General features: G+C 35.7%; 1 protein-coding gene across 1 annotated transcript in view; it reads left to right on the forward strand.

Annotated features, from left to right (window-relative positions):
* The first annotated feature begins 3472 nt into the window (after positions 1 to 3472).
* LOC123234276 (putative DMBT1-like protein) overlaps positions 3473 to 24829 on the forward strand; it is a 44844-nt gene continuing 23487 nt past the window's right edge. Inside the window, exons 1-7 of the mRNA XM_044660197.1 lie at positions 3473 to 3767; positions 4002 to 4031; positions 12535 to 12682; positions 16413 to 16603; positions 17554 to 17583; positions 19669 to 19986; positions 22514 to 22831. Of these exons, the coding sequence (XP_044516132.1) occupies positions 3473 to 3767; positions 4002 to 4031; positions 12535 to 12682; positions 16413 to 16603; positions 17554 to 17583; positions 19669 to 19986; positions 22514 to 22831 (1330 nt within the window). The remainder of the gene's footprint in view (positions 3768 to 4001; positions 4032 to 12534; positions 12683 to 16412; positions 16604 to 17553; positions 17584 to 19668; positions 19987 to 22513; positions 22832 to 24829) is intronic.

The raw sequence follows: 24829 nt of genomic DNA on the forward strand, positions 1-24829 counted from the left end.
CTAGTCTCTTCTCCCATGATAGTTCTTCAACTGTTTAAACCAGTGATGGGCAAAATTTTTAAAGAGAGGGCCAAAGAAAAAAATGCTTATCTGTCAGTCTGTTTCTAAGGCAACTCTTTCGAAGTTTTGTATTGTATCCTACTCATTGTATTCATCAGATTAGGAATAATGTCCCACTGCCACATCTGGCCTGCACCATAGTTTGCCCAGTGCCCATCACTGGCTAAAACACAAGTATAATGTTCCTTCTGAGTCCTCTCATCTTTAAGCTAGACATGCCTTGTTCCTTGAGTCAATCAAGACACCAACTCAAAACCCTTAACCATCCTAATTGCTCTTCTCTAGACTCTTTTTTTATCATAGCTTTTATGTAGTCCAGTAATTCTTAAATTGTCTCTTGATCTATTTTCCATGTAAGTTGTTTTTTCAATGAGGTATTTCATGTTTTTTCATCCTTGGATTTTGTTTTATTATTTCTTGATGTCCTATGAAGTCATTTGTATCTAGTTGCCCAATTCTAATTTTTAAGAAATTATTTTCTTCCATGAGCTTTTGAGCCTCTTTTTTTTTATTTGACCTACTTCTTCTTGCATTGCTTTCATTTCTCTTCCCCATATTTCCTTTGCCTCTCTTAATTGATTTTTAAAATCTTTTTTGAGCTCTTCCAAAATCTAAATCAAATTCATATTTTTCTTTGGAGCTTGCTTGTGTTTGCTTTGTTTTCACTGTCCCCTTCTGTGTCTCTGCCTTGCTCTTTGTTGTCATAAAATTTTTCTATGCTTAGGTATTTTTTCATGTTTACTCATTTTCCCAGCCCTTTTTTTGACTTTCACTTTTATTTTAAAGGTAGGCTCTGTTCTCTAGAAGGAGAGGACACTCTCTTAAACTTCAGTCCTCTCTTGATGCTTCCCTTAGCCTTATTTCTAGGTTTCTGCAAGTTTCAGTTCTTCCAAGGTAGTATGATGTCCTGTGGTCTGGGAGCTCTGAGAGCCACCTCCCACAGCTGATTCACTCACCCCCTGAATTTGCTGAAGGCTCAAATTCTAGCCTCAGACTTCGCATGGGCTTTTGGTCTCACTCTGGCCTTAATCCCTTTAGGCACACCCACATAGCACACTAAGACTTCCCAGACTACCCTGCCCTGATGCTCTGCCTTGAGCTTTGGCAAGGGTCAGCCATGCTCCTGCAAGCTAGCACCTTGCATGATAGCACCCTGAGGACTGCCCCTGTTGGGGATCAGGGCCCAGCTCTGAGTCTACTAACTGTCCCAAACTGGGATTTAGGTCCTTACTACCATCCTGAACTGGGACTCCTGGCCTCACTCTGGGCCCACACAGATCAGGCTGAGCAGCACATACTGCCCCAGGCTAGAAGTCCTGACCCTCACCACAGGTTTACTTGGAACTCTATGGGGGCGTGTATTCGGTTGCACTGCTGTTGGCCCAAGTAGGGTCTCAGGATCTGTATGTTGGCTTAGGCTCAGGTTCAGAACATGGAACAGTAGATATGGAGTTAAGGGAGGTGCTTGCTATTTGCTTGCTCCTTACTCCTTGCTGTAGCCTCCTGTTGGCTATGCTCCCCTCTTACCCCAGTGTCCCAGATGCTCTCAGTCTACCTTTTAAGTTGTTTTCTTTATGAAAGTTGCTTCACTCTGCTGATTCTTTCACTGCTGTGTTTGTTTTATGGCATTATTTTAAGATTGCTTGGAGAAGATTCCCATGGTGATTTTGAGCTCCTTGCTTCTACTCTGCCATCTTAGTTCCCTCTAGACTCTTTCTAGCCTATAAATCTTTTTAAACCGTGATTCCTGGAACTAAATATAATAATCCAGACAGTGGCTGATGAAGGCAGAATACAGTGTCATTATCACTTCCCTCTATCTGGAAGTGATGCCTCCTCTTAATTCAGAAAAGGGACTCTCAAATAGCATTTTGTATATATTGCAGTGTTTATGCTATATCTTCATGCCGACTAGTTAAAGAAAAAAAACAGCTAGATGCAAGCTAAAAAGTTCTGCCATAATTTTGAATGCTTATTCTACATGATTCCAGACATCTGGATGTTTCCTAAAACAACTTTCCCAGGTGGAGAAATTCCTACATTCTTCCCCTCAAATGTAACTAAAGATTTGGCTATTCAAAGCATTACTCATTGTAGTTAGCAGTTCCTTGCATGATAGGAGTGTACAGATGTTTAAAGAGCTCATATGAACAATGTAGACAGAGTAAATATTTTAAGGTTATGAGGATTCTATCTAAAATTGCTCAGTTGTCCTGCCACAGGAGAGCTTCTTGCATTTCTATTTCAGGGAGACAAGTCAAAAACTGATAGTTAAGACATTAAGCCAGAGCTTTTAAGTTTAATAATTTTCATGATTTTTTATTTTCTAATTAATTATGGAGCATTGATCAAGCATTTGCTATGTGTAAGAGCCTAAGAATGTTCAACTAGCAGACAAGCCAACAGGCAAGCCATTGTGATACTTGGGTAAGCATTTCTAGTACTGAACCGAGGTCTTTTCACCTAAAACTCCTGCCTAAAACTACCTTGGAGCTATTGGGGGTGTAGAGGAAACAGTAGAGCAAATAGTGAGTTCTAGTATTCAAGTGTTTGAGAAAGACCAACAAGAAACTGTGAATGAACTATTTAATTGCCAACATGGCTTTTTACATTATGGGAAAACTCATATAGAAAAAATGAATTTTAAAATAATTTTCTCATTTTCTCTTCTACTAGATTTTGCTATTATTTTTGTTGTTGTTGAGTCCTTGTTACCTTTTAATTAGATGAAAGTCTCCTAATGGGCAGGAAAGCTGTCATCTTGAATGCTGGAATGAGTTTTCTGTAGGGTTCCCTGAGGATTTGTTCAATATAATCTGAATGTCTTCTTTCTAAGAAAATTTTATGTATGTTCAGAGTTAATGTTCATTAAATTTCACAAGTGTTGAATTTAGAATAAGTAGTAATATGGTGAAGTATTATCCTGGCCCCTAACTTGCTGGGTAACCTTGAGGAGATCATCTCATATCTCTGAAAGTCAATAACTCATCTTTTACATGGAAATAATGATATTTGCACCAAACCCAGAGAAGGGGTTTGTGAATGTTGTAGCCTCTAGGGGGAGCATTCATTTATCATTATTCATGTCATCATTCTGACACTGTATTTCTAAATTTCATCCCTTCCATATCTCTTGTATTAAAAGGTAAAAGAGTTGGACCATAAATATTGTTCCAAAGAAAAATGCCTATTATCTCAGGCAAATGGAAAGAAAAGATTCTGAACCTGGGTAAAATAATTTTCTGGTGCTCAAACTTATAAAATTGGTATGCTCATTGCTGGAGATTGAGAAATATATGATATATGCCTCAAACCACCTTAGAGAGAGGACCAGAAAAAAATTTAATATTATAGAAAATACATGAATTTCCACCACTGTATTTCCTTAGATGACTGGATAGAAGTGAGGCTCATGAATGGGCCTGGAAGGTGTTCTGGACGTGTGGAAGTTCACTATCAAGGAATCTGGGGGACGGTGTGTGATGACCTCTGGGACAAGAATGGGGCTGATGTGGTGTGTCGACAGTTGCAGTGTGGTCAGTCCATTTCAGCCCTGAGAGGAGCGCACTTTGGAGCAGGCTCAGGAAAAATCCTTCTGGACAACGTACAATGTACAGGGAATGAGAGTCATCTGGGGCAGTGCTCTCATGTGGGCTGGGATGCCCACAACTGCGGGCACCAGGAAGATGCTGGGGTCATCTGCTCAGGTTCGTTTCTTTCTTCTTCTCTAAGGGCAATTTCTTATTTTCTCAAATACGTGTAGTCCAAGAATGTTGGAGTACTAGAGACAGGAGAATAACAGAATATGTAACTAACACACATTCTTTCAAAGTGAAGAGACACATTGATCTGTTGACTTTTTTCACATATTAATCAATACATATTGGTTAAATGATCTTTGGTTGATTCATGTTAATATTCTGTTTTTCTTTACATGACAGGTGATGATTCCTCTGTTAATCTAGCAACAGGTATGATGAAAGATGTTTAAATTCTCTTTTGATCCAAATTATTTAAAGGGAAGGTACTATGCAAGTATATATGTATGTACACATAAATATCAGTTTGCTGAAGCTGTGGAAGCACAATGCCAAATCTATGGATGTTTCTTTTCTCAGGAGTCAGCAAGCATAGTAAACAGGATACCAAATTCAGAGCCAAAAGAACTGGATTTGGAGCTTAACATTACCACCTATTGACTATGTGTTCTTTAGCAAATCCATTGGCCTTTTAAGTATCTGATTCTTCACGTTAACATGGGGATAACTGCTCTCTTTTTCACAATGCTGTCATGAAGATTTATGAAATGATATTTGTGAAAGTACTTTAAAACCTGAAATTGAAAAACATGCAAGTTGTTATTAACATTCCCCCAGAGATTAAGTTGATAGATATTTGGAAAATATTTTTTTCATATATATTGCTTAGAATTTGATTGTAGAGACATTACCTCATCCTATTAAGTAGTCCCTTGAGTATACCTAATTGAGCTTGAATTCAATTTCTGGCAAAGTAATGGAGCATATTATTAAAGGGATGGTATGTGAGTGTTTAGAAAGGGAAAAGGTGAGCAGTAGGAGTCAGAATGATTTCATGGAGAATAGATCATGCCAAACTAATCTGACTTCCATTTTTTGACAAGATTACTAGACTAGGCAAGAGAATTCCATAGATATGATGACATTTTTGAGCAAATGTTTTAAATAGTAAAATATGTAAAATACAATAAATAATCAAGCTACTTGTAAGAAAACACAATCTATCTTTACAGTACTAATATTCCATCAGACAATATATCACAGCCATTGCAGGGGTAAACCAACATTTTAAAAGCCATTAGTCAATAAGAATAAAACTATACCAAATATAAAATAGCATCAGTAAATGAGTAGTCATAAATAGTTCATTAATATTAAAATATTGATATAAAATATATGAAAATGAAATATATGTCAAATATGTGGATATGAATAACAAACTGATAATGTTAATTCAATAAAAATATAATTCATTTCCAGATTGCATACATAAATATTCATTAGTATCCTCATTAAGTATCAACATCTCAGCATGATAGAAACCTCATTATTTTTTTCACAAAAGCCTATGATTCATCAGCTTTCATGGCATTACCAGAGCCATCAACTACTCACTCAACATACACACTATCTAGTGAGTCAATACTGGGGTTGAAAAATGATAAGGAAAATATTATCTGAGAGGCCTTCAAGTTGTACTGGTGTTTTAAAGGTTTTTTTTTCCATGAAAGTAAATTTTTTTAAAAAATCCAACATGGAAAATTTTTTTCTCAATTTATGATATTACTAGCTCCTTAACTATCCACTTCCATACCCTCTCTATTAATGTTCATTCAACAAGCACACCAGCAGATAACTTTCTTTGGTAAAGTTATTTAACATTGGGGTATTTATTTCCAAGAACACTATTTTCACAAGTAAAGTTGATATTTTATGACATTGCTATTCAAATAACAAAATGATTCTTCACATCAAGAAGACTTGAGTTGAAATCTGGTCTCAGACACTTACTTCATATATGACTCTAGGCAAGTCACTTAACTGCTGTTTGCCTTAGTTTCTCCATTTGTAAAATGGAAATTTTTAGTGAGTTCATAGAGCTGCTAGGTACCATAGTGCACAGGTTTGTAGTCAGGAAGATTCATCTTTCTGAGTTCAAATCTGATCTGACACTTACTAGCTGTGTGACCCCGAAAGAATCAAATAACACTGTTTGTCTCTGTTTCCTCGTCTATAAAATGAGCTGGAGAAGGACATGGCAAACCACTCCATTATCTTTGTTAAGAAAACCCCCAATGGTGTCACAAAGAGTCAGACACAAATGAAACAACTGAACAACATATGGTGAGAGATTAAAGACTCATATGGCATATAATGTAGACTTTTTCTTCACAGTGCCAAACATCTGTGTGCTTAAATACAACCTGACATTTGGCATACATATGGTAATGTATAATATATATATAGTCTGTAATATTTTCCTAAATATTTCCTACGATTTAGTTTTTTAAGACATGACTTCATTTGGCCAAATAGTCCCTTGGTTGAGATAGCCTGATTTATGTAATATCAAAGGGACAGACTATTCTGAACAAGACAATTGTTATAAAGGACTTCAGTTTCCTGGTATTTATGAAAAGATTTTAAGTACATTTATTTTTCCCTTTTGACCCAGATCTAAAATTTCATCTTTGTAGAGAATTGTCAGTGCAGTAACCCTCTCTAGCAATTCTGATCTGCATCTCTTATACAACCTGTAGACTTAGAGAGTTGCTTGGTACACTAAGACATTAAATAAGTTGCCCAGCATCACTCAGATGGCATGTATCAGAGGACAAATTTCAATTCAGTTCAATTCAATAAACATTTATTAAGTGCCTACATTATACTAAGCAGTGTACTAAGTGCTGAGGATACAAGAAAGGACATTTCTCAAAGTGACAAACTATCCTTTTCCTGCATTCTCTTAAATGTCTAAAGGGAAAGAGTGAACATTCAATAGGGATAGATACCAATATTTTTTCTTTATTATCTGTTTAAAATTTTTCCCATGATTACATGATTCATGTTTTTTCCTTCTCCTTATTCTCTCCCATCCCAGGATTGACAAGCAACTCTACTAGATTATACATAAATATATTTAGATACCAATAAATTGACAAATGAAATGATGCATTTTTGCTAACAACCAGTAAAAGGTCTAATTTTATTCCAGGTGCTAAAAGGTAAACTAAACTGCTATAGGCTCGCAAGATATATAATTTAGTTTGTGAGACAACTTTTTATAGGTATTAATAAGGTAATAAGAATAAGAATAAATAGGTAAGAATAAAATTTATGCAGCACTTTACAATGTGCAAAGATTTTTGGCATACACTATCTCTCATTTGAGCCTCACATAAACCCCACAAGGTAAATAATACAAGTATTCTTTTCTGGATTTTACACCTGAGGAAACTGAGGCTTACTAATAATAAATAACTTACTAACAATAAATAATTCTCTTAATCAAATGCCTAGTAAATTACAGAGCTAGGATTTGATCCCAGGTCTTCCAACTCCAAATGCTTTGCTCTTTCCATTAGGAGAGTATCTTGCAACAAAGAGCTAAAATGGACATTATAGAGAACAGAACTAGATCTAAAGTACTAATAGAAGTGATATCAGCTCCATTTTGTCACATTACAAACTACTAGAGTAGCTGCTCTAATCTCTAAAAAAGAGTGCTGTCTTTCATACATCCCATTTATCAGAAAGTAAGGCAACGCTTTTGCTTAATCTACTGCCATTTAGGCATTTATTTTCTGTATCTCTCTTTTTGGGGGTGATTATCATGTCAATTTTATAATATCTTTAGACTCCATCATCTTACATTCCTAAATTTATGCATTCTCCAAAATAAGGGAGAATCAAACTTGCTAATAAAATAATGTTTTTATTTAAATAGCACTCTATGATTTTTTAAGTGCTTTTAAATCCATTATTCATTTGGACCATCACAATGCCCTTGGGAAATAGCAAGTCAAGTACTATAATCTCCACCTTACTGACAAGGAAATTAAGTCTCCAGGAAGGTAAATGGGCTACTCAAAGTCAAGGTCACATGGTTAGTAAATGGTACCAGTATGCAAACCTAGGTCTTTTGACTAGTGTTATTTCCACTACCCAAAACCACAGTGCCTTTATGCCCAAAGGTTAATGTTCCTTTGGAAATTTCAGAAATCTTTATGAAGCTACAGTACCATTTTTCCAACTCTATCACTTTGTGAAATTTCATAGTCTGTCCTGTGCTCATGGCAAAAGTTAAAGAAAATAAACTAGCTGGGAATGTCATTTCAGGAGCTAGTCCTTGGTCATATTAGGTAAGCAAAGAAGAAGCAAAGTTTCTGTTGAGGTTACAAATTCACTTGCTGTTTGATTGTTAAACATTATGAGCCTTTCACAATAAGTGTGATGCATAATTAAAAATTAAAATGAGACATGGACAGCAAAAATGACACCAACTTAGACAGAAGGTACTTACTAAATGTTTACTGTATGCTAGGCATAAGAATTTATCTAGAAGTTCAATCAATGTAAATTGCTGAAATAAGAAAACCAAAGAAGGCCAGAAAGTCCTTTAATAGGCAAACATCTGACATTTACTGAATTGCAAGAAATAGCTGCCAAAGGCAAAACCAGGTCATAATATAAATATATTTGTAAAATATTACAAAGATTAATGATTATAAGTATTGTATTATAAAGCAGAGAAGTAATAGAGTTTGTAAAACCAACTTAAAGAAAGCTTGGCAAGCTATGTGACTAAAATCATGTTAAGGGCATTTAAGGATAAAAATGGAAAGATGATCAAAACAAAGGAAAAAGAAAAATGGAAACAATTTAGAAAATTATCAAAATAAACTGTTTTTCCATTAAGAACAGTGGAACCTCCACATTTGCAGCCTAACATCACAGTTTTGGATGTGCTTAAAAGAAAGGGAGAAATGGCACTAAAGGGAACAAAGATATGAAAAGCAGCCTTACTGGACTGGACTAAGTATAAAGGATATTTGTGCTAAAATATACAGAAGAGGGTGCTCAGAGACAAATATACAATGTATCTGAAGGAAGAGAAGATACCAAAGGCATGGGAAAAATTGGAATTTATTAATAACAAAAAAGTAACCAATAAGTATCTATAACTACTGACCTATATGCCTATTCTCACTTTAATACAAAAAACTTATGAGTCATTTATGTAAGAATCAAGATTATTCATAGAGAACAAGAAGATACATGGGTAGATAGACAGAAAATATAGAGAGGATTTATTCAGCACATTTCTTATATACTCGACACTGTACTAAGTATTGGGAATACAAATTAAATAAGTAAGGTGGTCTCTACCTAAAGAACCTTACATTTTAATAGGAGAAACAACACATAAGATCTAGAAAGAAGAAAGGGGTAGGTATGTGGCAACTTGATATAGAGGTAAAGGAAGTGGCATAGAAATCTGCAGTTAAAATAAGTTGAAAGTTTATCTACAAAGTCCAATAACACAGGGATAAAGTCTAAGATTCTGATATGAGGATTAGGAGGAAGGAAGAAAGATAAGAATAATGACCAGAATATAAGCATAGTATAGAGAAATTGTTAGAAAAAGGCATAGAGAGCTGGATCTAGGCAAGATAAGCCAAATGCTCACCTATTAGAGACGAGTGTCTCAATAGCACAGTTCAAGGCCCAAGGATGAGGAGGAAGGGAAGAGAAATGGGCATTGAAAATGATGACCATACATCATTTGGTATGGTATAGAGATGGCCAAGAAGTGAAACCTTTATCAGTTCACAATTAACTGAAAGATATAGAGAATATAAGATCCAATCCTATTTGTGTACATCATGGAAATATACAATTGTGCCATTTTGATGGAGGGCATCCAGCAGAATACAAGTGCAAAAAGGATTGCCTGCGATTGTACTGATTTCATCCAGACCAAGAGAAATTGCAGAGACTCCTGGAAAAGATCTAAAATAACTTGAGGGCATTTGCCTTGATCATCCACAAAGGGAAACCTTTGTGGATAAAGAATATCCATTGCCTAGATTTCAGGGTGTCCAAAGAGCACAGGGGTTAGAGATGGAATGCTGTAAAAGCTACAAAAGGTATATACCATTATAGCTTGTACGTATAGTGCATGAGGGATACTAAAGTGAAATCAATCTGGAAAAGTAAACTATAACTAGACTGTGGAAGGCTTTCAATGCCAAATAGAGGAGTTTGTATTCTATCTTATAATATGACTTCTGAGTTCAATTTCCCAACTCCCATTGGATTAACAGTTTTAGTTACCTAGATGGAAATGATTTATTCACCCCTCAGGATTTTATTAACCCAGAGGGGCTGGGATTTCTAGTACTGTTGGTCATAAGCTCCCATGTAGCATGCCCTCTAATATAAATCAACCAATAGAACTTTATTAGCTTTTACAAAGAGATATTTACTGAGAAAGTATAGTAAGAACAATAGTTGCAAAACGAACTGTCCAAACCAGAGTTCATTCTCCCCTTGCATACCTGCAAGGTCCCAGGGAGTCAGGGCTCAGACTTAAAGTATAATGGAAATGAAATACATGTGTAGAAAACAAGATCTGTCTCCTAACTTCTGGCTCTGGAAATCATTTTCTCTTTTCACAGAGTCTCCACTAAGTTTGCTTCTGGATATAATTTAGATGATAGATAAGGTCCTCCCTTGCTCACTGGACTAGATACTCTTAGGAAATGGTACCTTCAGCAAACATCTTTCTTCTGTTGACTATCACTCTTCATCTATTTATCCACAAAGATCTCCCCTCTCGCTCTGCAGATGCTTCCACGGTCACCATACCTCTAATAGACTTTTCAGTTATGATTACTCATAATTTGATGGATCACCTGGTCACACAAGTCAGCTGATTTACAGCCCTTACAAAATACTTGTCCCCTAATATCAGGAAATTGATGAGAAAATAACTATGAAAGAATTAAAGACATCATGAGCTCAAGAAAACATAGAAGATAGGTTAGAGATAATGAATTTTTCAGCTCCTCCCCTTACTTGATAGCTCATAAGTTTTTGCTTTGCCCTCTAACAAGCAGGAAAAGCACGAAGAGAAGCAAAAGGAAGGGATATCAATTCTTTAATATTCAAACTTAGCTCTGGCCTTGTATCTCCTTAGTTATCAAGATGAAATCAGTACAATCACAGGCAAAGAAAGAAAGAAAGAAAGAAAGAAAGAAAGAAAGAAAGAAAGAAAAGGAAGGAAGAAACAGAGAGAGAGAGAGAGAGAGAGAGAGAGAGAGAGAGAGAGAGAGAGAAGGAAGGAAGGAAAGATTTGGTCTAAATAGCTGCTGAGGTCTCTTCCAACTCTTTTATTCTATGTTAGGAGTTTAATATGTCATTTATACATGTATGTACCTTCTAGAAGCATCTATATTTTAAAAAGAAGAAGCCTGGAGGCAGCAATGAGTTAATCCAAAGGAATGTCTCAAATGCTGAATTTCAAGTAGCATGACCCTGTGGACAGAAGAGGGATGTGGGGGAAATAGGGGAGGAAAGAAAAGATACATTTCATGCTAGATATCTATATATCTACTCTGTTAATGTATGAGTTCCTTCCAGAGAGGTACCTAAGGAGACTTAAGTCTTTGCGAGGGAAGAAATATTCCTTCATTCCCATAAAAGCAAACTCTAAAGTTAAGCCTAAATCTCTCAGCCTCTGCTCCTTCTGGTATGTGTCACAGAACTAGAATTTTATTTTTTTATTTTCTTTTGTATTTTGTGACATGAATATAATGAGCCAAAGTCTTAAAAATGCTTTTTTCTTCTGTTTATTTTGACAGCTATTCCACTGGCTATCCCTGGAAAGATAAATGGTAAGCTTCCTACCAACTTTGTTCTAGTTAATAGAGTATACATCATGATTTATCATGTTTTATCATTGTCTAGCTGAAGTTCCAGAGAAACTAAGTAAGGGAATCTTCTAAGATAGCAACTGATAACCAGGGAGACTGGTAGCACTCAGGAGTATTGTAGGTCCCATGGAGGGTTGACTAGGAGTTTAATATAGCTGAACTGTGTTGCCATGTTGCCACTACTAGAAAAGTAACTTAAAGTGCATGATCTACTTATGGTGAGTGATAAGTGTTAGATTTGTATAAAAAGAAAGAGCATTTATACATTTGCCAGAATTTCCCTTAAAACAATTAAGCAGATTAAGCAGTTGATTGCTGATTAAAATGAGTAATGAGACCATTAGGACTGATAAGCATTATCAGACAATAGAGCAAAAGTACAAGGAAAGAAGCAAACTAAGCACAAAGATCTCAAGTTACTATATATATATATATATATATATATATGTATATATATATGCATATATGTGTGTCTGTATATATATATATATATATATATATACACGTTCATATGTATGTATATGTATTTGTTTTCAAAAACAATAGAACAAGTGAGCGACATTTCCAAGTTGACATATATGCATAATTCTCTAATTTTCTATGTTTCTTTCATTCTATATCTTTCACCCAAAGCACAGAAATGTTATGTATGACCCATGAGAATTTTACTGTAATGAAGTGAGCAGGATATTAAATGTAGGATTTATGATTCAATTCAATTAAAAATATGTACCTATCAGATATGCTAAGCACTGAGCAAGGTTCTGGGGATTCAAAGACAAAAACAATTCCTGCTCTCAAGAACCTTACATTCAGTTGGAAAAGAAGTAAATATAAGAGAATCTTAGAAGGGAGAGAACGTGAAGAACTGGAGGTGGGAGTTGTCGGAGTTTTCTTGTAGTGAGGAGCACCTGAGATGACCCTGAAAGATGATGGTGAAAGCCAAATGCTAACAAAAATACAAAATAACTTTTAAAATGTCTTCTTTCTACATGTAGGAAAATCTTCCTGTGGTGGCATCATTTCAAATACATCTGGATCAATTAGAAACCCTCCCCAACATGAAATGCATGACAACATAACATGCATTTGGGAAATAAAGGCCAATTCATCTGATTACATAATGCTGGCATTTCCTTATCTTAAGTAAGTATAAAGTATACTAGCAACATAGTGTTGGCCTAGCATTTATAATTCCAATCATTAGTCCTCTAGAATTTCTCCTTGGTAAAGGAGAATAAAATATTCTTCTATATTTTAACTTTAAATGGAATCCATCCTATGTTTCAGTTCATTCTATTTTTTTTTAAACCCTTGTACTTCGGTGTATTGTCTCATAGGTGGAAGATTGGTAAGGGTGGGCAATGGGGGTCAAGTGACTTGCCCAGGGTCACACAGCAGGGAAGTGGCTGAGGCCGGGTTTGAACCTAGGACCTCCTGTCTCTAGGCCTGTCATTCTATTTTTAATTATAAAAAGTTAAATGATGAGATGCCATTCAAGGTACTAACTATAGTCATTATTACTTTTATTGCAATATTGTTAAATCGAAATATTGTTTTATATGGTCAGACAATTGACTAGGACTTAGCTTTTATTTTTTTCTTACAGAAATTTTTCATTATAGAAACTTTTCATTGTTTTTACCCAAACATCATAAAGAAGGTACAATTAGTCCCATACATCTAGGAAAAGGGAATTAGGACTTTTCCTAAAGGCACTATAATTTAGATGGTTTCAGAAAATACCTGAATGACTAAAGCATAGAAATAACTAAATGTAGCACTGAGTTAGGAATTTACCTAACAGTTTGACCTCCCTGCCCCTTGTGGCTAATCCCCTGATGACTTTCTCTCCATTCTGATCCTATTGTACTCTGTCAACTATGACCTCCTCAGCAGTTGTCCTACAATGTCCCAGGATTTTCCCCCTCAAACTTAATTTGTCTTAGTTTTTTCCCACTATGATACAATTTGATTTTCTACTACAGATATATTTCGTGAAACTTAGTTATTGTTTGGTCATGTCCAACTCTTCATGATCCCTGAACCATATTGTCCATGGGTCTCCTTGACAAAAATATTCCAGTTGTTTACCATTTCCTTCTCCAGTGGATTAAGACAAATAATCATTAAGTGATTTGCCCAAGGTCACACAGGTAGTAAATTGGATGAGGCTGGATTTGAACTCAAGTCTTCTTGCCTCGAGAACTAGTTCTCTATCCACGAAGCTACCTAGCTGCCCCCCCCCACAAAAGTATTTGTTGTAGCTCTGAAAATAACAATTAGTAAAGCCATACTATCTCCACAAAGCCTATCAGGCAAATACAAGTGGTTCCTATGAAAAGTTTTTATTCTAAACATTAATGTTAGTCCAGTTTGGAATTTTGACTGCTTTTTCCCATTGAAACAATATTGGGCTAAGGAGCTGGGTTCTTAGGCCAACCCACAGAAGCCTATTTAATCCACAATGTACTTGAATTCTGATATTCAGAATAAAATATCTTGAGTTCTGAATCCTGGAAGTAGGGGAAGGTTATGAGCATGTAATATAGGAAGGAGAAGAAGAAAGAAGAATATGTTTGTTCTCCCTTTTCTGGTATAGGGTTGGTCATAGACAAAATTTAGAAATAAATGAAATTTATTCTTGGAATACTATTAATTTGGAAGAACTCTTCCCTTTTAGCACCCAATTCCTAGTGCTCCAAAGGCCTCAAAAAACAAGTACCTCTGGATATCTTAATTCCTGCTTTCCACCTTCCTCATTCCCCTATAAACTATAATATTGTCTGTTTCCTTTCTCCCTCAATTCAAACCCTCATTCCCAAAGCACAGATGGTATTAAAAGAAACGCAAGCTAAACAAACTATTTCACAAGAATGAAAGAATCCCTGAGAGCTCCTAACTCTCTCAGAGTTATTTTCCATTTTTTTTAAAAAGTATATTGATCGACCCAAATGGATCTCTAGCTGGTATAATCTCAGGCAGTTAGTAAAGCAAAACGATTCTGGTGTGTTGGGCAAGAGTCACTAGTTCTTGAAATCTGTTCTCTGGGATCAGCTCGGCTAAACTATTCCTGCTTTTGATTATTTTGTCTTTCTTTTTTCTAAACTGTCAGCATCTTTTAAAACTCTACATTGTTTCCTTTCCTACAAGGAAAATTTTAAAAAATCAGGCATTTGAATAGTTAGTTATAAAAAAGTCCAGATCTCCCAGGATGCTAGGTAATTTCCAGAAATGTTAGTTCACTGATGCGATCTTTTCGTACCCCTTAGGTAGTCTAACACATACCTCAGACATGAATTCCTTCTATAAAATCTTTGGCATGCATTTGTCAAGTTTCTCACCCACTTGAATAACTTCAGGGGGGAGAATTCACTCTCTAATGAGCAAGACCATCAAACTTTGGAATAGCTCTAATTATTAGCAATTTTTCTCTTCATATTGAGTCAAAATCTGTCTGAGTAGATACATATTTATTTATTGCCAGGAATGGTGGTAAAAGCTAAGAATGCAAGTGTAAACCAGCAACACAATCTCTGTCCTCAAAAGCTTATGTTCTAAGAAGGAAAGGAAATTCTTAACGAGGAATTGGAGTTGAAAGTGGCAGCTAGATGAGATCATAATGCTTAGAGTTCTGGGCCTGAGACAGGATGATTCATCTTCTCAAGTTTAAATCTGGCCTCAGATAGTTGCTAGCTGTGTGACCCTGGGCAAGTCACTTAAACCCTGTTTGCCTCAGTTTCTTCATCTGAAAAATAAGCTTGAGAAGGAAATAACAAACCATTCCAATATCTTTGCCAAGGAAACCCCAAAATAGGGGCATATGTTGTAGCCACTGAGGCTACAGGACTCTTATTATTAGAGGTAACATTTACAAATACATTTGGATGATATTTCATATATTAGGGAAAGGGCTTGGACTGAAATTTCACTAGTATAGAGATACCTTGGACATGACTGAAAAATGACTGAATAACAAAAAAAAAAAAGTTAAGATTGGGACTCCTTTTAAAGTAGCATGGCTTAGCAATGCACAAAAGTGGTGTGGTGGTCTGGTTCCTGGAAATATTGGGTGAAAACTTACTTATTAGATCCCAGAGATTCCATTGGGAAATTCCACCACTAATGGCAGAAATACAAAGGAACTTAATCCCTCAATCTTATCTTAATGAAATAAGCATAGAAATCGCTATAAATATTAGTGTTTATAACAATAGCTGCCATGAGCATTTAAAATGAGATAAAGAAAAAACAGGGCTACATAGAGATTGGAAAGAGCTAGTCCTTTATGGTAAGTAACCAAGTACTGAACTTGTCTTGAGGAAGATGGGCTCTAATCCCCCTGTTTATCTCACTTCTGATCTGTTCTCCCCAAGTCATCACACAATACTGAATGTTCACATTAACTGCTGTTTTAAGTCATTTTTATCCTTACAAACAATCTAGGAACCAGGTCATTATTGTCATCTCCATCTTACCGATAAGAAGACTAAGGTTTAGATTAAGGTTAAGGTTAAACATCTTGCCCAAGATCGCACAAAGGACTGGAACTGAACATCTGAATCCCAGCACTCATTCCACTCTAGCCTGCTGCCTTTCACTCATATAACTTCTCCGATCCTCAGCTGACTCATCTGTAAAGTGGGGATGATATTATTTATCTATTGTTCAGGGCTATGTGACATTCTACGGAGATAATATGTGCCAAGTGCCTGTAAATCTTAAAGTGCTATTTAGATGCCAGTGATTATTATCTCTGTCCATTTGATACAGTAATGTGGCTATTTTTAAAAAACAAAGTATCTATAATCCATACAACATCAGTATCGACTTCTCTACTATGGAGAAGAATAAACGTGTGAATTTGCTTCCATAGCCTGGACTGCACTAATGAATATTTTGAAATCCTGGACGGAGATCGATTTTCTTCTGATTTCCTGGGGAGGACTTGTAAGGGGATTCGTCTCACATTCGCTTCCTCTTCTAACACAATGACACTCGTGTACTACTGCAATTACAACAATATAGGAAAGAACTTTGTTGCTTATTATTATACTGTTTCCAAAGGTAAGAATAAAAAAAACATGATGTCCAATTTCACAGTGACATACTCCTTTGCACTCAATTAAGAAGCAAATATTGACATCCTGCTGATGTACCAGCTGCTAGTAGGGATATACTATGAGATATAATGTGAGTATAAGATATAATATTTATGAGATATACTACCATATAATAATATAGAATGCAATATAATACTAATATAAGTAATAGTAATAACTTGTGGTAATCTACAACTTATGAAAAGTGTTCCTTAAAGTAACTTGATTAGGTAGTTTTATTTTTCTACAACTACAGATCTGGAAAGATTAAGATAAAATGTTCTCTAGGAGTAGAAATCTAACCTAAATATATATTCATACTTTGTCTTGAGCCCCTATCCTATATGACATTAGAAATACATATCATTTTGAAAAATCATCTCTTTTGATTTCACCTCCTTATGTTTTAAAAAAGAATTATTAATGATATGGAGGCAGCATTACATAATAAAGAAGCCCCTTCATCTGGCACATAATGGTTGTGTGAGCCTAGGCAAGTCACTTAAATGCCTACCACCACAGGCAATTCTCTAGCCTATATCAGTGATTCCCAAAGTGGGTGCTACCACCCCCTGGTGGGTGCTGTAGTGATCCAGGAAAGCGGTGATGGCCACAGGTGCATTTATCTTTCCTATTAATTGCTATTAAAATTTTTAAAAAATTAATTTCAAAGGGGCTAAGTAATATTTTTTCTGGAAAGAGGGCGGTAGGCCAAAAAAGTTTGGGAACCACTGGCCTATCTATATGTTGCAGAAAGAAAAGATGCTAACCTGCTCTGATAGAGAGAGTTTCCTCATCAGGAACAGCTTTATACTAGTGAAATTACAGGTCTAGGCCCTTTCCCTAATATATGATGTATCATCAAAATTTATTTCTAAAAATTCTTGCCATATAATTATTTTCTTGTACTTACAGAAACTGTTTCTAAGACACCACATGTAATAGGTGAGTCATATTCCATATTTAATTTATTTTTTATAAATATGCTGTATTCTTTCCTGATGGGTTGTGCTTAAGCTCTGAGTATTAATAATCTATTTTACTTCCTGTTTCTATTTTTTCTATCAATTATAATTTAGAGATCCTAGATATTTCTGCACATATTCATATAAGTATAGTCACCCAGCTTTAACCATAACTATAACTGACTTTAGAAGTCAGTTATAGGGAAATAACATTTAGAAGACACTGGCACCATTTGTTATCCTTCAGTGGGTAAAGTTTTTAAACAGGGAAAACAACTTGGGCTTAGGACTTAGTAAGAATAAATGAATTACAGGAGGAAGCTACCCAATATAATGCATATTCCAATCTACTTACTCCAAACTGAAGGTCTTTATTGCCCTATTCCCTTCCCTGGCAGTAGCCTTCCCAAGAGCAGTCTTACCATATCTTGGGATCTCTGTCCAAAACAGCTGGTATTAAAGGACTTGTGTCTTTTCATTGACAGACACCCATAGGACCTTCTGTGCTGAGGCCCAAAATCTTTTCATCCTAAAACTGATTTTGACTTACTACCTATCCCAGGTACTTTTTGTGATGCTTGTCCAAGCTGCCAAAATTACCAATTTATAGCTCTGTCCTCTATCTCAACATCCAGTACTCAACTGTGTTGCTCTACATTTTGTTTTAAATATAGAATGGCAATTTTTAAAATGCATTAATTTCTTAAATGACTAGGAAGTATGGAGGACAAATCAATCCTGCTGGGTTCCAAGGACATGAAGTGAGAAATAGATGCAAAATAATGGCAGACTCTGGATAAATGTATGGAAATTACAAAGAAACAATTTAGTTGTTTTTTTTTAAATTTTTTTAAACCCTTAACTTCTGTGTATTGACGTATAGGTGGAAGATTGGTAAGGGTAGGCAATGGGGGTCAAGTGACTTGCCCAGGGTCACACAGCTGGGAAGTGTCTGAGGCTGGATTTGAACCTAGGACCTCCTGTCTCTAGGTCTGGCTCTCAATCCACTGAGCCACCCAGCTGCCCCATTGAAACAATTTAGTTTTAATTAATAGTGACTCCTCACTCTGGACCACCATTTCTAGAGATTCTCCTACCATGCTCATTTCATTCCAAATAGGACTCATTCTTCAAATTTTTTTCCTCAACTTCTTTCTAGTTGACTTCCCATTGTGGGGAAACTTCTTTCCTGAAGTTCTGTTCTCCAGCTTGGTGACTCTCTCTCCAGGACCTCCTTTGCTAGCATGGCTTCAGCTATGCTCTTTTCATTCCTGACTCAACTCACTCTTTGAATTTTTGCCTCCCCTCTCAATCCATTCTTTTCTAGATCCTCTATAAGTATTGTTATGCATCCATCAGAATATAAACTCCATGAGAGTAAATACTGTCTTATTTGCTTGTAGTTGTACCCCTACCACTTAGTACGATGCCTATCACAGAGAAAGTGCTTAATAAATGCTCCATTTATCTAACTATCTAGCATATTTGGGCAGTATATATTAGATAATAATGTTTGAAGAACTAATATCTACATGCTTGAAGGTCTCATTTTGTTTTGTGATGGGGGGGTTCTTGTTTCCCCAGCCATTCCAACCACACCCAGGATAATAACAGCAAAAGCAGGTAAATAATATGAATGCCTCTTTCATTTACTAAATTCATTACTGAATGGTTAATTAATTACTAAATTAGTTACCAATGGTTGGGTCTGTGTAGAATCTGTACCATTTGTAGACTGTGTCTATCTAGACATTGCCCAGTTGCTTTTATCCAAATACACTGACATATTCAGGATTATCCAAAACCATTAAGCAATGTTGGCTCTGACTTCAAATAGAATGAAGATGATGAATAAACAAAAAAACTATTAAGACAATGGTCAAAAACAACCTAAAGTCAACCTCAATTTTTCAAGGAAGATAAACTTGATTTTGAGATGTGAAACTTAACTCCAACTATTTTTAAATGATGGGATGGAAGGTAATGGTGTTTCAGGATTTCTGTTAGCTGAGAAAAAGGGAGTTGTTGTGCTTTATAGTTATAGTCAACATGTATCTTTCTTTAGGAGACCCACAAGAACTGCGGCTGGTTGATGGTCCTGGGAGATGTGCAGGAAGAGTAGAAGTCTTTTACCAAGGGAACTGGGGCACTGTGTGTGATGACCTGTGGGACCTTAATGAAGCAGAAGTTGTATGCAGGCAGCTCAAATGTGGACAGGCTGTTTCTGCCCCAGGGAAATCCCATTTTGGCCCAGGCTCAGGCAAAATTCTTCTGGACAACATGCAGTGTGCAGGAGTTGAAAGTTACCTTGGGCAGTGCTCCCACTCTGATTGGTACGACCACAATTGTGGTCACCATGAAGATGCCAGTGTCATCTGTTCAGGTACACACTTAATCTCTCAAAAGGCCACTTCCTTCATTATATCTCCTGTGGACCAAACATACTGACATATGACAAAAGAATGATAAAAACACAAATAATAACTAAGAATTATCGGCACGGAATTTTATTTGAATCATTCTAACCTGGAAATATAATATTTCAAGTGCTAGATTATCATATGTTGTAAAGCATTTGAGTTTTTTTACTATGAAAATGTAGATTTATTTGAGTACTATGAAAAGTACTCAAATATTCCTATATAACACTGAAAACATTAAGGAAAACAATGATTAAAACAACTATGTCAAGATTCTTGGTGATTAAATGAGAGAAGCTAGGTAATGTAAATATACAAAGGATCTGAAATTTTAGGAGGGCAAGAATCTACTAGAGGGGGAATTCCCTCCATCTCTGTAGATCTCAATTTGTCTATGGGTTAGTAGCCATATTCTTCAGGAATTTCCCTGAGATGCATAAAAGTTGAGTATTATATCAAGGATTGCACAGCTACTAAGCTTCAGAAAAGAAATCTGAACTGAGGTCTTTCTGATTTCAGATCCAACATGCTATCTGTTACATTATACTACATCTTTTCAAAAGCAGTACTTTGGAGCATTTATGGAAGCTATGTTAACAACCCTCTACATTAATAAGTTTTAGTAAATTATAAATGCCTTTCACCCATAGCAAATCTTGTGCTAAGGAAATACACACCCACTCACTTAGTAAATACAAAGGAACAGCTGGTGACTCTCAACCAACTGAAATGAGAGGTCCTGGGTTCAAATTTGACCCCAGATATTTCCTAGCTATGCGACCCCAGGCAAGTCACTTAATCTTCATTGCCTAGTCCTTAATGTTCTTCTGACTCAGAACCAAATACAAAGTTTTGATTCTAAGGCAGACTAAAAAAATTCCTTAAAAGAGATAGCCCCAAACCTTTCTTATCTATATTTAAATTTCCTGTTAACATTGATAGATATTTTTCATTTCTTTATAAAACAGATTCTGAAGATTCAAATGACACCAATCCAGGTATGCATAAAGCTATATTTCAGAAAGAGGTAACATTACAGTGTTTCCAAATCTTGATATTGTTCTGAGTTATGTGTTCTTCCAGCATCTAACTCAATTTAATACAATTCAGCAAACATTTTGACTTGTCCTTGGTTTAATTCAGGACACTTGAAAATTATTAAAACTCTTATAAGCCTCCAATATGCCATTTAGTAAGATATTACTCCAGTCACCAAAAAGTTTGATGTTCAACATTGTTCCTGAAACTTCTTATGCTTGATAATTTGTATGGGGGGGGATACATATGACAAGACACTGGTGAATCGGAAATCTAGATGTAGGATTATTACATTATTCCAGAGTCAAAACTAAGAAATTTGGTACAAGCACAAAATTTAGATGACATTGATAGCACATGTACTCCTTTAACAAGTGGGCACAAGCTAAATGTATAATTTTTAAAGAGGATTAAAATTGGGAATTTCCACATGAACCACTCTTTCCCCTGGCTATGCTTGCCCCAGCAGTATTGTGACCTGAGGTCTTTCCCCCTTCAGGGTCTCTCTTATCATCTGGCCTTGTATTCTTTAAATCTGAACTTTCTCCCCAAACCCTACAAAATCTTTATTGACTGTATTTGCACCTGATCACCAGAATTGCTAGTTGCAACTCAGTATTCTCCATTCTTCTAGTAATTGCAGTACATCTGGCCCAGTTCCTAGAACCATTGTTTGACTCAGAATAAATTGCTATGGATGCCAAAGGTTGCAATTTTGATATACACGTGAACCAATTAACCTCTCACAGAAATCAACTGTGTCCCATGGAGACAAACTACATTCCTTTTTCTCTAAGCAATATATCACGTGACCTCCTTGAGGGCAAGGACTGTCTTTTGTCTCTTTTTGTATCCCACAGTGCTTAGCACAGTGCCTGGCACATAGTAGGTATTCAGTAAATTTTTTTGATAAATAAATGAAAATAGTATTCATAACTGAGGGGAATACATAGGAGATTATGTGGATAACTCAGCTTTAATAAATCCCTACTGCTGATAAATCAACTGAAAACATATATCCTACTAGTAGCTTCATACGTTTTATGCAAGATAGCACACTTGCCATGAATGCATGAGTTCTGATTTCTTGTGAAGAAGAGACTACCAGGAAGCTTAGTGATCTGAGAACATAGTGACCATAATAGAAATATACAAGAAAGATCAGGTACTAACCCACCTGGCTCAACTAAAACAGCTGCTAATTCCTACCTCCAGGGACATAGATTACTAGGATCTTCAGATTTAAAGTTGGAAGGGACTTTAGAGATCACTTAATACAATCCTCATCTTCAGACAGGGAAGCCAAGCCCCAGAGGAATAAGATAACTCACTTTTTGAGCATTGCAAAGATGCAAACTTGTCTTCTATTTCCACGTTCAGTCCTTTTCCAACAATATCCAAAGTATACACAATACTTTTAGGTTTACGATGAACTTCTTTTTTTGTCTTTAGCGGACTGGCCAAAACTACGACTAGTGGGTGGCTCGGGGCAATGTGCAGGACGAGTGGAAGTTCATTATCAAGATGTCTGGGGCACGGTGTGTGATGACCTGTGGGATCTAAATGAAGCTGAGGTAGTATGCAGGCAGCTGGGATGTGGACAACCTGTGTCAGCCCCTGGAGAAGCATACTTTGGTCCAGGTTCAGGAAATATCCTCTTGGACAATATGCAGTGTGCTGGGGCTGAACGCTACCTAGGTGAATGCTCCCATTCTGGATGGTCCAATCACAACTGTGGTCATCATGAAGATGCTGGTGTTATCTGTTCAGGTATTCGTTACTATATAAGGAGTAATTTCTAAATTAAATTTAACTCCTAACTTTAATTTTAATTCTAAAATCTCTAAAAGTAAATTCTGATTTTCTAAATTCTAAATATCTGTCAATTTCTAAAGTTTGGCAGGGGCCCTAACTAGAAGTAATTCCAGCCCCTTCCACCTTGCCCAACCATCTTTATCTAATTGAACTGCTGAAAATCTCTCCTCCACAATTAAATGTTTTCTCCTTCACTTTCTATTTGCTTTTTTTAATTGGCATTTTATTTTTCTATACAAGCAGATGCAAGAAACTTCAATTCTACACCTCCAGGTATGTCAAAGGTTATATCATGTTCTTATATCACAGTTTACATCACATCTATCTGGCTTCTGAACTCTCCTAGCCTTTTGGGGTCCTCTTATTACACTTTTGCATTCTACCTGATATTTATTAATAGTCACTCATATATATATGTCTTACTGCCCTTAGTAGATTATAAGCTCCATTCAAAAGGGAAAATGTCTTATTTAATTTTTTATCCTCAGTAGCTAATCCAGTGACTAGTATAGATGTTCTATATCTGTATCGATAATGAAATGTTCAAACAACACGTATGTGTGTTTTCTATGTGTACATATGTTTGTAATATCTACATGTATACATATTTAATTACATATATTAGTTTGTAATATATACATATATGTAATTGTTTAATTATTTATATATTAATTTCTTATTTTTGACCTAACCACACTGATAATTCTTTCCTGACTACATTTGCCCACATATATATTTGTTCTATAAAAGTTTTTTGGTAGTTTTATAGGTATGGCACTGAATAAGTAAATTAATTTAGGTAAGATTGTAATTTTTATTATATTAGCTTGTCCTACTCATGAACAATTAATGTTTAGATCTTTACATATATTTGTTTATTGAATATTTCACTGAACTAAATATCAATCAAGAAAGATCAGTGAAAGAACTATGAAAGAATAAATAAAATATATGTATATACATACATATATAATATATACATATTTGTACTAAATATCAGTTAAGAAAGAATGACCAATGTGCTTAGGCCAAAGATAAGGAATTAATTGTGATAGCATTACTGGAAGATTACTGTGATAGCATTGCCAGTGTTAGTAAAACATGGTAAAGTTGATTTTATTTTTTATAAGTGTCATTCCATGGATTTTAAAATCATCAAAGGTATAGCCAGGAGTTAGTAGGAAAAAATAGTGTTTCTCATAGCCTGGGCCCTCTAGCATGGCTTAATTTTTTTCAGATTCATATCATCTCTGCCTTATAACAGCATCTAATAATGTCTTTTATGGGAAACAAGAAGATACACTATTCTGCCCCAATAATAATGCCCTCCATCTTCAATGCTTGCTACCCCTACCTTGAGCCCAGTGCAGCTACTTCCCAGACAAGACCTTATAGTAAAGGTTTCTCAAGATACATGTAAGAGTATGGTGGGTGTCAGAGATATTTCATGAAAGAGAAGGGTTCTGAGCAAATTTTTGTTCTCTATTCTCAAAGTCTGAGAAATGAGTTTTCTAGTCTCATTGTAAAATCAGTTACCAAATCTTGTTTCTATTTTCACTACTCAGAGAGAGAGAGAGAGAGAGAGAGAGAGAGAGAGAGAGAGAGAGAGATAGAGAGAGATGAGGCCCTCAACATCTCTGTAAACAGATTACATGTACCTTTTTCAAAGAGCAAACAGGTGGATTGGAAATGAAGGAACAAACTTAAAAGAATTCAGTACCTTCTGTCCTTATTCTAGCTGAACTAAAGAAATTAGTGCTGCCACAAAATGTTTATAGCATTTTATTCATCTCTAAATCTTGTGTATCAAGCCATCAATAAACTTTTATTAAGCATCCACTATGGCCAAGAGTTGAAGATACAAAGAAAGGCCAGAGATAGTCCCTGCTTTCAAAGAGTTCAGTCTAATGGAAGAGATAGTACAAATTATGTACGAACAAAACAAATACTATA

This window comes from Gracilinanus agilis, chromosome 2 (genome assembly GCF_016433145.1).
Source record: "Gracilinanus agilis isolate LMUSP501 chromosome 2, AgileGrace, whole genome shotgun sequence".
NCBI lineage: Eukaryota > Metazoa > Chordata > Mammalia > Didelphimorphia > Didelphidae > Gracilinanus > Gracilinanus agilis.